The following is a 13,902-nucleotide window of genomic DNA, read 5'->3' as shown; positions in this document are numbered from 1 at the left end:
AAGTGATCGTAAGTGATTGTAAGGGGGCCGTGTTCCTCTCATGTTATGGGCGGTGGTCGCCTGTTTCCCTCGGTGCCGGCTAAAGTGATAAAAAGGAGGGGGATTTCAAATGACAGAGTTCTTTTAAGAGTGGAGTTTTCAAACAAGTGTTTTATTGAAGTTTTGAGAAATTTAAAAGAAGTTTGATTTAATTGTTGTGAATGTTTGGTTGTTTTGTTTAGTTGTGCTGTACTCTTACTATTTTCTATCTTACTGGGCTGTTGAGCTCATCCCATTAAATTTTGACATTACAGAGGAATAAAGTGGAGGTACTTGCTAGCAGGCAGCTGGTTCTTCAGGCTATTCGTACTCATATTGGTGATGGACTTTCCTCCTATCTTTGGTTGGACCACTGGCATCCAAAAGGAATTCTGCTTCCCTTGGTTACCCCCAGGGCTATTTATGCCTCTGGTCTTCATAGACTTTCCTTGGTTGCTGACATCCTGGATCACAATGGCTGGGGCCCTCCCCTCTCCTCCACATCTCTAAAGGAATGACCTCCTGTCCATTCCTAGAAGGCCGATGTCTAGAGGAGATCTTGTTACTTGGTCCTCTTCCAACTGCAGCTCCTTCTCCTCCAAAGCAGCTTGGAATCTCATACGTATAAATGGCTCAGTGGTTCCTTGGAGGAAGCTTCTTTGGTTCAAGCATCACATTCCTAGGCACTGCTTCATAGCCTAGCGAGTCTTCACCAATTGCCTCCCAACGCAGGATTTTCTTCGCAGCCGTCAGATCTCTGTTCCTTCTACTTGCTGCCTCTGCTGGAACAATGTTGAAGACCTGAATCATCTCTTCTTTGAATGCCCTAGGTCTGCTGCCATTTGGAAGAGCATTCTCAACAAATGCTGGCCTACCCAAAGAAGAATTTTGCCCTTCTCTAGAGAGTGGATTTGGATCGATATGACTTATGCCGGCTCCTCTATTTGTGACTCAGTCGGCAATATGGCTTTCTGTGCAGCCCTTAATCATATTTGGATGGAGTGCAATATCAGGAAATGGGCCTCCAATTCTCGATCTTACAGTATGATTTGGGATTCCATTTCCTTTGAAATTAAAGCAAAGTTATTGCTAGCTCCCCCCTCCTTTGTATAGACTCCCCAAGGAACAGGCTCATTGTTGATTCCTGAGGTCTCTCTAATGTTTCTTTTGTTGCTACAGCCCCTTAGCCATTGCTTTGGCTGGCAGTTTCTCTTTTTTTCTCTTCCCTTCTCCCTTCGGGGCTCTCTGTATCTTTTCCTCTTTTGGTAATATAATTTTTATTCACCCAAAAATAAAAAAAAGTGGAGGTACTGGTTGCAGCGGAGTTCGAGGGCGACTCAAGTTTTCTTTTAATTTATTTTATTTCAGCAGATGGATGTAGTAGTGAGCTACTTTATGTAAACTCTGATAGAGTGAATTGAAGTTTAAGTTAAGGACATACCTTAGATTGCCACCAGTAGGTACTTTTTGGGATTGAAGAGTTATGATTTAATTATTTTTGTTGAGACTTGAATTTCATGAATGTTTATCGATCGTTGGTCAGAGCCCGTGAGGGCTGTACCTTTACCTATATCCGGGTCTGGGTCGTTACAGCTTGGTTCCCCTGTTGATTCCTCCGACTACGCTTATTTGTGTCGTTTCACCAACAAGTTTAGTACAATAAAGAAAATAAAAATCCTACTAATCTATGTTGTATGCCTGTATTATTAGTACATGAAAAACTGCCTATCAATCTTTGCTGCATGGAAACAGAAACTTGTCCTAATATGAACCAGTTGAATATTATTATGATAAAGGTACTCAGATATAGAAACACAAAAGAACATGACTAACCAAACCATAAGTGGGAATTCTGATCAAGCAGCAAGATACATAATATACAGAAATTCATTCTGCTCAAATTTTCTTTTAAAAGGACTGTCTGAATAACTCACTTCTTCTGCAGACCAAAGCTTAGGCATTTGGAGTCTTCCCCTGAGTATATATCCATGAAACCCGGGAAGTGTACTAGGTGATGAATCAAGTTCCATATGAGCCACATTGAAGGAATGAAGATCAATATTTCCATCGCATTCATACCACTTCCCAGTGTCGTATATTCTAGCTTCGATGGTGAAGTTTGCAAGGATGTTATCATTAGTTGATTTTCTTGGGTCATCAATTATCACTTCTACCTGGATCACACAAAATACAGAATAAGGGGCTTATGAACCTCATGTATGTCAGAGAAGCAGAATTAAGTAGATTGTGAAATTAGTACATTGCAATATTGCATTATCACATACAATGTGATCATAATGTAACCCCTTTTCAAGTCAACTAAGCCAACTCCAACATAATTACAAATTATCTAGTTAATATATGGTACGAGGTCTCGCTGAGATCTCAGAAAAAAATCTCGGTTTCATCACCCACCGAGTCGAAACCAACAGAAAAATAAGAGAACAATGTTTTGACTGAAATTCGGCATTTCGCCAAAATCTCAATCTGAAATGTTACAAAACTCTTTATATAAAAACCGTAACTCAACGAGACTCGGTCAAAATTTCGACCAAGACTCGTCTCTCTCGATGAGTTTCGTGTGTAACTGTCAGTGAAGAAGCCTCCAACCCCACCCCCCCACAAAAAAAAAAAAAAAAAAAAAAAAAAAAAACAAAACTACTATTCGCCAGGTGGGGTGGTAGATGGGGGGTTGGGGCAGGATTGCAGAGGAGGATAGAGAAAGCGAAATCCCGAAATAGCTCCCCAGCTATTTCCAAATTTGAATTCTATTAGTTTCTATTTCACAAAAATAGGGTTAAAAATTCATTTCAAACATACTCAAAAATTGAAATCACCCTGTGATAGAAATCGAAATCTAACCAAAGAGAGCCTTACTCACTATTTTCTTCTAATTTCTAATCCCATACTTTCATCTTACTCTGTTCCTCAGTTGCTATTTTCATTCCCTTTCTATTTTTCATTTGCTATTTCCACACTAGTAGCTGTTTTTTCTGTATTTAATACATCTGAGTTCCTATTTTCAGCAAACTATTTTGGTAACCCTTTGATTTCTTCAAATCTGGTTCCTACTTGCTATTTTCTGTTAATTGATAATCTGGTCTCTCTTTTGGGGACTTGCTATTTTTGAGACTACCCCATACCTTCAAATCTGACCATAAGATCAACATAAGATTTTACAAACTTGATCCCCTTGACAAATAAACCATTCAACCAAAATTTCATGCATATCTCAGTTGTCCCTACACCTGCGGTCCTGTCGCAAGCTGATCTCACACAGGACTTCACTGGTTCGAGTTTAGAACTGCATTAGGGACACTACATGCTTTACAGATGCAGGGAATCAAGGAGTGGATCTCTCAATATAGCAATAAGCCACATAGGAGCACTGTAAAAGCTCTTTTTTCTTAAAAAAAAGTACAAAATAGCAGACATAGAGACACAAAGAGTGGTTAAAATGGCTTTCCTTCTTCAATTAAAGAAAGTTAATTGAACAAATATCCAATATTTTTTCTATAAAATTCCAGTGTACCTGTATATCTGCGTACAAGGAATTTTCACCCAAACTCGATTTGAAAAAGTAATCAGCAATAAATATCTGCATAAACCAATCAATTAATTTGTGAATAATCATTAATCTATTGTAATGTAAGTTAATACCAAATTAAGAAAGATGGACATAAAAGATCTAAATTGGATCCGCTACGTAGTCAAACAAAAAGGGGAAGGAAAAAGAACAATATCAAGGGTAATTCTTAGTTAAGAGCATGGTGATATATTAGAATACCACTATATGAAAGATGCTACACTGTATATGTAAACTGCAAGAGGATACTTCAGAATGTAATGTTTATAGAATTAATTGCACTCATATGTTACTATAATGACAGAAAATCAAATTGGTCTGCTTTTGAGATGCTTATTGATGTAAATAAATAAACCTATTTTAAGGAGCTTGAAGAAATGGAAAGGAGTAGAGGAAGAAGAAGATTGAAGATCAAAGTATAAATGTGGACCGGAGCAGTAATCCTTTAATCAGATCCAAGTCAATTTTCACCAGTTGAAGAGATAAAATAGACATGGAAGACAAGAAACTTTTCCATCTATTCCAAAGTATTGGGAAAAAGCATGTGGTAACGAGTAGCCTCTTGAGCAGACAACTCAAAAATGGTCTTAAAATCGAGCAGGAATATTTAATACCATATGACTGGGCCTGTTGATGCAGTAGCACTCTCATGGTCAGACCGGCTTGATCCAGTCTGGAAACCCAGGACGAGAAGAACTAGATCCAAGTCTGGATTTTAGTCCCATAGGGGTATTTAGGGGAATTTATCTTTTATTTGGGTTATTTTTGTAATTTGAATTTTATTGGAATTAGATAATGTTAGTAGCAGTAGGAGTCTAGTCTAAGCTGGTTTCAAAGTCTGTTTTCAGACACTGGGAATTTTCTGCAACATGACTATTGCACCCTCTAAAAGTTTGTTAAAATATTTTTGGTCTTGGAACTAACATAAGGCCTGGGCGATTCCAATCCCTGAGTTACAGCTCTAATCGACTTAACTTTGGGAAGTTACAGTCAAGGATTAAAGTATCGGTTTCGGGTATCGTATCGGAGGGGGTGATTTAAAAAGACGTACGTATTGTAGTGGAGAGATGTAACAATGTAAGATATGCTAAAGATACACATGGAAATGGTCAAGAAACACAGGGAAATGCTTAGGATACATTCAAGATACAGTCTTGAAGCATAATACGTCATAAATAAGTAGTAATTAGGTCAGATCATAGGATGTTAGATGGTTGGACCCAATATCCGCCATGTGGCAGCTCATTTAGGACCCAAATTATTTTTATAAGTATGCCCCATGATACCCTGATTTACCTGTCAATTTTAAATTCAATCATAGGTGGCCACGCTTTATTTTATTTTTAAATAAAGTTGATGCCTTTTCTAACGTTTTGATTCGATTTGTGTGTCTTATTTGGATACAATGTCATGCATGGGATCTGTCAAAAAGAGGGTGGGCCTTTGCACAATGGTATGGTTGCTATATTGCAACCTGGTGGTCATGGATTCAAACATGCAAACAGCTTCTCCATAAAAAGTCAGGTTAAGGCTGCATATGTATGCCCCTCCCCAGACCCTGCAGTAGCAGGAGCCTCATGCACAAGGTACGCCCTTTAAGTGTTATGCTTCACTATGAAGCCTAGGTGGACCGTTATATTTATATTATAAGTTCAATAAATTCGTGTTTTGTAAAACCAAATCCATATTTTACTGTAAAATAATAAATATGCATTCGTGTAATAGAAGCAGTGCATCAAAGTGAATGCCAGAAAAGCGAAAAGAATGCCAACCTGTGGCTTAGACAGAAGCAGTACGTCACGATGAATGCCAGACAACCACCAGTGATCTTGATCTTCAAGGTAAGAACCATCACTCCATCTCAATACTTGAACTGCCAGTATATTCTTCTTGTCCGAACCAGAAGGATGACAGAAATCAGTGATTTCAAATTCAGCGGGAAGTCTACTATCCTGACTGAACAAATGCATAATTGGATTTCTTTTGTTAGTTGATCTCACAGGAAATCATGGAATTTCATAAGACTTTGTATATTAATTGAAAATTCAGTTATACTAATATGTTATCCCTGAGGTACTCTGTTGCTATAGGGTTTAGTTGAGTGATCACGATAGGGGGAGTGTCCCTATCATGATATGCTTGTCTCTCTTTGAGATGCATTGTTACGTTTTTGACTAGTAATAGGTTTGGACATTAGGCTTGTACACTCTTAGTAGGACTCCAACTTGAATCTATTGTTTGCTGCTATAAATAAAGGGGTAGACCATGATAGATGTACACACTGAATCTATCGTGGTTCAGATTTCTCCTCTTCCCATCGTTCTCTCTCTTTCTCTATTCTCTCCTCTATCTTCCACTTTGCAGGTACTGATTTCAGATCCTGGTTTTGCTACAGACACAAAAGCAAAATCACTGAAACAAACTAGGATTCTGGAAATTTTTGGTTTATTTTTATAAACAAACATAAAATATGGAGAAACTTATAAAAAAAAACATATCCCAGTGCACAGGGCTCCCTCTACTGTAGGGTCCGGGAGGGGCAAATGTATGCAGCCTTACCCCCTGCTTTGCAGGAGAGGCTGTTTCCAAGTTTTGAGAAACTTATGTTATGGCATCCCATTTTGTTGTTGCATGTGAAGCACTACAATGAAAATAAGAAAGTATTTAATAAACATGGAAAAAATGTTGATAAATTCTGATTAGCAAGGGAAAATTTGTGTTATGATACATGATAGGATGGCTATAGGAGGAACTCATCATCTCTAATGAGAAGTGTATCTTGGAAATTGGAAAACCTGTATTATCAAGTCCAGAAAAAAATATACTGTCAAGGAAAAAAAAAACTGTAAAGTTGCTCAGGTTACCTAGATGTTCTTTCTAGCCTGCACCTGTATAGACTTAAATTGGGACATTGGGTTACCCCAAAGGATCTCCCAATGCTATCTTTGAAGTGTCCAATATGTGATTGTCTAGTGCTGGTCTTTCATAGGGCCTTACTTGGAAGAGAGAGATGTAGATGATGAATTCCTCAAGAGTTCTTTCGATATATTCATTTCCTTACGTAGAGAGGATGCCTAGATGTGAGGATCTAAAATGAATAACTGAAAGATTTACCAAGGTAAAGTCTAATAGTGAATTTTGGAGAGATAAGTGGAGATTACCTTAACCATGGTTTAAACTCTTACAGGCTTAAATAATTTTGACTGACGTTTGGGTTTTAGTTGAACCTCAGGATAAGAGGCAGTCATGAAGATAGAAAGAGAAAAGAAAGCAGAAGAGAAGGGAAAAGTTAAGCAAGCACCTGACCACGTTCAAAATGGTGTCAAAGTGGTGTAAGAAAAGGTAGTGAGATAGAGGCCAAGTGGAGACCCATACAGACTAACTCAGGGAGAGCAGAGGACAAGAAATTTACAGAAGCTTCCCCCCCCCCCCCCCTCCCCCTTCTCTGCTGAATAACTGAAATTTATTGAAAAACTCAAGAGCATATACCAGTGAAAACTGTATAGCAAATAATACATCAGAATTAAGATACAAGTGGTCGCAGGTTCAAGTCAGGAAACAGCCTTTCTGCGAAAGCAGGGGTAAGGCTGTGTACATTATGACCCTCCCCAGACCCCGCAGTGGCGGGAGCCTCGTGCACTGGGTAAGACCTTTTTAAATTAAGTAAACATCCAGAAATTGGCTGTCCATTGTTACTGCAGGGTTTTGGGTAATGATTCTGTTACTTCCTATTTTGGCTGCAGGACTTAACTTTCTATTTTGGACAATCCAACCCTTGGATTGAGTCCTTCTAGTATATCATTCCACCATGTTCTCCCCTTCAATGTTTTAATTAGATATTCAACAGACTAGCCGATTGGAAGTTATGTCAGTTTTTTCGTTTAGTTGGTAAATCTGTTAAATGATAAGTTTATAATTCTGTTATGTGTTATTACAGAAGATCCAAGGTTCAAAATCTTGGTTTCGCGGCCAGTTTCGGTCACAGACCCGAAACCGAGATATGGCAGGTTTCAACCGATTTGGTATTAAATTTCCAGGCCAACTCGAAACCTTGGTTTCAAGGCCCAGAAAGTGGTTTGCCCAGATTTTTTCAGTGCTGCCTATATTTGACATTTTAAACCAATCCATGAATTAGTTTCACAATAAGTAAATGCTTTTATATTTTTTATTTTATTTATTTAAGATATGATTCATAAATATGCAAATACCCCCTATTTCAATCCAATAAAATAGTTAAAAAAAATAAATAAAATTCTAAAAGGATAAAAAATCAACCCCCCTAGTTCAAGAACAACAAACTCAGCCTTATCCCAACTTAATGGGGTCGGCTACATGGATCTAAACAAAACAAAGTAGATGAGAAATGGAGAATGGACACTGACAAAATGAAATGTGGAAAATGCAAAGAAAAAAAAAAGAAGTAAGAGGAACAAGCACAGCCCAGCAAGTCAGGAGATTCTCAGCAAAATAGGGTCTGCTACATGGATCCTTGCTCTCCAATAGGTTCTATCCAAGGTCATACTTGGTACAAGACCTAGACTATGCATGTCCTTCCTCACAACTTCTCCTATGGTCATTTTAGGCCTGGCCCTATCTCTTTTAATTCCTTCGATCATGATCATATCACTCCTCCTTACTAGGGAATCCCTAGGCCTCCGTAGAACATGACCATACCACCTCAAACGATTCTCTCAAAGCTTATCATTGATCGGGGCAACTCCCAAGTCAGCTAAAATAAGTTCATTCCTTATTTTATGAATCCTAGTTTTTTCGCACATCCATCTTAACATCCTCATCTCTACTACACATAGCTTCTCAATATGACATTTCTTAACTGCCCAACATTCTGCCCCATACATCATAGCCGGTCGTACAACAGTCCTACAGAACTTTCCTTTAAGCCTTAAAGGAATACGTCGACCACACAGTACTCCGGACGCACCTCTCCACTTCATTCATCCCACTTTAATTCTTTGGAAGACATCATCCTCTACGTCACTTTCCTTATTTATGATTGACCCCAAATATCTAAAATAGTCACTTTGTGGTATCTCCCTTTCCCCAATTCGTACCATGTTAGTATCCATCATAGCATGGCTGAAATTACACATCATATACTCCGTCTTCGTTCTACTAATCTCAAAGCCTCTTGTTTCCAAGGTTGATGTTCATAGCTCTAACTTAGCATTAATCTCTGCTTTTGTCTCATACACCAAAACGAATCATCGGCGACATGCATACACCACAGGACCTCGTCTTGAATTCTCTTCGTTAGGTTGTCCATGATAACCGCAAATAGATAAGGGCTTAATGCTGAACCCTAAAGTAACTCAATAGTGATTGGGAACTCCTTGCCCTGGCCTCCCACAAATCTCACACTAGACACCACGCCCTCATACATATCTTTAATTACATCCACATATTTACTCGATACTCCTCCCTTCACTAGAACATGTCGGATTAAATCTCTAGGGACTCGGTCATCGGCTTTTTCCATGTCAATAAAGACCATATGGAGATCCTTCTTACTATCTCTATATCTTTCCATGAGCCTCCTCAACAAGTAGATAGCTTTTGTTGTGGATCTACCTAGTATAAAGCCAAATTGGTTCACCGAGATATGAGTCTCTCTTCTCAAACGGGCTTCAATAACCTTCTCCCAAAGTTTCGTAGTGTGACTCATTAGCTTTATGCTTCTATAGTTATTGTAGCTTTGGATATCACCTTCATTTTTGTAGATAGGGACTACAATACTTCTTCTCCATTCATCTGGCATCTTCTTGTGTGCATAATCCTGTTAAACAGATTGGTTAACCAATATAACCCACAACCTCCTATGGTTTTCCACACTTCTATTGCAATGCTGAGGTTTTTATAAAACACTACAAAAATTAAAAGAGCAGCAAAATAATCTTTTGTTTTGATGTCTAGAAATTTATTTCCACTCAGGGTGATTTTAAACAGCATTCGTGCACACCAAACAAGGTTTGACCGGAACATAACTCTTTCAATATAAATCAGATTTAGGCAATCTTGGATTTGTAGGAAAGCTGGTTTTGTGCTCTATCCAAACAAATCCAAGATTGCTTAAATCTGATTTATATTAAAGGGGGCATTGTGAATGTCAAACCTTATTTGGTGTGCACAAATGCTGTTTAAAATCGCCCTGGATGGAAATAAATTTTTAGACATCAAAACAAAAGATTATTTGCCGCTCCTTCGGTTTTTAGCAATGTTCTAACATATTATGATTTATGAAATTTTTAGATTTGAGAAAAAACCCAGTTTTTGTTCTTGAACTGGGGGGGGGTTGACTTTTTATTTTTGGAATTTGACTTTTTAAACTATTTTTACTGGATTTAAATAGGAGAGATTTGCTTATTTATGAATTATATCTTAAGTAAATGTAAAATATTAAATAATAATTGGCATAAATAAATGCCAAACCTGGTTTTATACCATTTTGAGCCCAGGTTTCGTCAAGTTTCGATGGGGGATAAGTGATATATATATATATATATATATATATATATATATATATATATATCTAGGTGATGCAATGAGGTTCAGAGCGAAACTTGCGAAATATCCGAAATTAAGTCGAAACCAGGTACAAAGTGGTATTGCAGGTATGTTTCGTTGTGATTTCTTGCAAAACCAAGATATCTTGCAGTTTCGACCGAGATTTTGAACCATGAGCAGATCACACCCTTGGATCTGTTTGATTTCTGGATGGACTTATCATCCCACTAAGAGGATTGTCCGACCCAAATTTCATCTCTATTGGACTGCCAGATTCTGTTTTATTTGATTTTTACTATTCTGCCATATTTTGTTCTATCATAGGATCATTGTGTTTCTGTCCTCGGTTTGTGTTCCATTATCCCTGTCTTTCCTACCCTAAAACGCATCAATGGCTTTGAATAAAGCAGATTGGAGAAAAAAGGGTCCATGTAGCCAACCCATTTAGTTGGGAAAAGGCTGAGTTGTGTTGAGTTGAGTTGTAGATTCTAGTTGCATTTTCCAATTTCCATTAACTTTCTTCGAAAGACTTCCAATTAGTAGTTATTCACCATAAGGTTGCCAACTTGTCATTGGTAACATAAACCCAATATTAGAATGTTCTAGTAAGAACTAAGAAGTAACATTACAACCTTATAAGCATCAAATCAGGGTCAACTCAAATCACAAGAAATGTACAGAATGTGTTCAAAGAAAGCTAAGACATTGCACAACAAGAGTAACATAGTCATACCTATAGGCCTCCAATCCTTGGTCAGGGAAGTTGAATCTTTTATAAAAAAATGCTTCAAATTATTGATGAAATAAAATAATAATTCCAAATATTAACAAGAGCCAACAATAAAAAATAATAGGGCACCAAGAACAGTACATCACAGTACCTAAATGAATTGTAAAAACTTCAGTTAACAATTTTCTTATATCACGAACCTGTATCCAATAGGGACACCATTGACCCATGCAAAAAAGGCAGAATCAACAGCTTCAAAGTGTAACAAGATCCGACGACCTGTCAAATACCAAATAAAATATCAGATACATACATCATTGGAAGGGGAAAAGGAATTTCATGAACCCCAGGTCTATAGGGTATCTTCAGATTGGCACAAATATCCGCCAAAATTGCAAGTGGAAAAATTATTTGGTGCAGTCTAGAGATACCCTCTAGACCTGCAGGCCTAGAAAACTTTTTGCAACACTAGAGTGGGCCGAATAGCCAAAAACTGAAGAAAAATCTATGATGGTGAAATGAAAATAAAACTGATATCTGACCAAAGGAGTACACATATTAGTGCCATCAAGAGCTTCTTCTTTAACCCCCACCAGATCCAAAGCATCAACCACACCTTTCTTTACTTCATCCCCAAGTCTTCGGGAGCCTCATCCATGCCTGACTTCAGACCCATCTATAAGTTCATTGCTAAAATTCTTGCCAACCGCCTGCAACTTGTCATTGACTCCCTTGTCAGCTCCAATCAGTCCGCCTTCATCTCTGGGAGAAGCATCTCGGACAATGTCATCTTTTGCCAGGAAATTGTTTGAGGCTTCGACCGTAAATCCCACTCTCCTTCAGCCCTTTTGAAAATAAATATCCACAAAGCCTTCGACTCCATCCGTTGGGATTTCATTTCCCAAGTCCTTCTAAAGAAGTCCTTCCCTCCCACCTTTGTTAACTGGATCCACTTTTGCATCTCCACCCCTCGCTTCTCTGTCCTCCACAATGGCAGCCCAGCTGGATATTTTCCCTCCTCTGTTGGTATCCACCAAGGTTACCCCCTCTCCCCCTTCCTTTTTTTGCCTTTCCCTTGAAGTCCTCTCTCACAGTATCCAATCCAAAACCAACCTCCATCTCATATCCCCCATCCCCAAATGCAATCCTACTGACTCACCTTGCCTTCGCTGATGACCTCATGATCTTCTCCAAGGCTGACCCCCGTCTCCATTGAGTCCATCATGTCTTCCCTTTACCTTTTTCAGGGCCTTTCTGGTCTCCGCATCAACCTCCTCAAGTACCAAATCTTCCTTCTTGGTGTTTCTGATACCACCAAAGCGTCCCTCTCCTCCATCACCGGCTTTTCCCTTGGCACCTTACCTGTCCGTTACCTTGGCCTCCCCCTCATCCTTGCTAGACTTTCAGCCCACCACTGTACCCCCATTCTGGACCTCCTCTGCAAGAGGCTGCAGCTTTGGAGCCAAGCTTTTATCCTATGCAGGTCGTCTTGAGCTAATCAGATCGGTGCTTCAATCCTGCTACATCTATTGGAGTGGTGTTTTTGGCCTTCCCAAGGCTACCATCAAGGCTGCTAAATCTATTATGTGTGCTTTCCTATGGAAAGGTGTGGATTCAGCCAGGTTCCTTTCACCTCAAGAGCTGGTCTTCCATTTGCATCCCCAAATCTGAAGGAGGTCTTGGTCTCAGAAGGATTAAAGATGTAAACATTGCTGGTTCTATCAAATTGTTATGGAAGCTCGTCACCAACAAATCCAGCATCTGAACTACTTGGGTGTACGCTGGGCCTCTCCGTAGAGACTCTATCTGGAGTGTTAGCTCAGTGACAGACTCCTCCTAGGTTTGGCGTAGAATCCTCCAAGTGAGGCATATAGCCAGGGACGCTATATCTTGCAGGATCGATGATGGTTTGCAGACTTACCTTTGGCTTGACAAATGGCACCCTTCCGGTGTCCTATCTTCCCTTGTGAGCCCCCGTGACATCTATGCTTCTGGATTGGACAGATCAACCCTTGTGGCTTCCATCATTAGCAGAGGCTCATGGTCCCCCCCTCTCTCCTCCCCTCCCCTCGCAGATCTTTGGAGCTCCCTCCCCCCTATCTCCCCTGGTCACTGAGGTAGGGGTGACACCCTCTTGTGGCTCCCCTCCCCCTCTGGTAAATTCAGTTCCTACTCTGCTTAGGACATGGTTAGACATAGAGGGACCCCCTATCCTTAGCATAAAGTCGTCTGGTTTAAAGGGTACATCCCTCGACATAGCCTTACCGCTTGGCGTGCCCTAGCAAACTGCCTCCCAACCCAAGCATTCCTCATTCATCGCCACATGCAAGTCTCTCCCAGCTGCTGCCTTTGTTGGAATGGGCATGAAGATGCAGATCACCTGTTCTTCACTTGCCCCTTTGCTTCCTCCATCTGGAACCATGTTCTTCGCCACTGTTGGCTTGCTCGTTGAAGGCTCTTTCCCTTTCCAGGGAATGGGTTTGGATTGATATGACGTTCGGAGGCAACTCGATTTGTGACTCGGTTGGCAAGATTTCCTTTTGTACCACTATCTCCCACATTTGGATGGAACGTAACCTTAGAAGATGGACGTCCAACTCCCGCTCTTTCGACAAGATTTGGAAGGCCATCTTTTTTTATGTTTCATCTAAAATTAGTTCCCTCCCCCTTGTTGATGTAAAGGATACCCCAAGGAACAGGCTCATTGTTGTCTCCTGGGGTCTTCCTATATCCATTTTGCGCCCAGCTTCAGTTTTGCTCGCCCTTGTGCTTGTATATTCCCTCTCCTTTCTTCATAATTAAATTTTCATTCATCCAAAAAAAAAAAAAGTAAGTACACATACATATAGCATGAATCATTACACAATAATTAGTCATTGACTTTTAACATTCATGGTTTATGACAACATGGACAATTGAATATTCAAAGTAGATACTCTCGAAAGGCATATACATCATTAAAATGGTTGTGGGAAATTTACATAATGATCTTGTACTTAGTTATGTATTCCTCTAAATTAAATATTATTCATTTCTCACAACATTA

The 13,902-nt window shown here is 39.4% G+C and overlaps 1 protein-coding gene across 2 annotated transcripts in view; it reads right to left on the bottom strand.

The window, feature by feature from the left end:
- Positions 1-13,902, bottom strand: part of LOC122641718 (beta-galactosidase) — a 126,609-nt gene that overhangs the window by 55,822 nt on the left and 56,885 nt on the right. For both annotated transcript variants that reach the window (XM_043835008.1, XM_043835007.1), the window contains exons 5-8: positions 11,057-11,135; positions 5,377-5,560; positions 3,551-3,616; positions 1,953-2,192 (exon numbers count right to left, since the gene is read on the bottom strand). In XM_043835008.1, the coding sequence (XP_043690943.1) occupies positions 1,953-2,192; positions 3,551-3,616; positions 5,377-5,560; positions 11,057-11,135 (569 nt within the window). The remainder of the gene's footprint in view (positions 1-1,952; positions 2,193-3,550; positions 3,617-5,376; positions 5,561-11,056; positions 11,136-13,902) is intronic.

The sequence above is a fragment of the Telopea speciosissima genome, chromosome 10 (assembly GCF_018873765.1).
Source record: "Telopea speciosissima isolate NSW1024214 ecotype Mountain lineage chromosome 10, Tspe_v1, whole genome shotgun sequence".
Taxonomy (NCBI): domain Eukaryota; kingdom Viridiplantae; phylum Streptophyta; class Magnoliopsida; order Proteales; family Proteaceae; genus Telopea; species Telopea speciosissima.
This window is presented reverse-complemented; position numbering and strand designations above follow the sequence as displayed.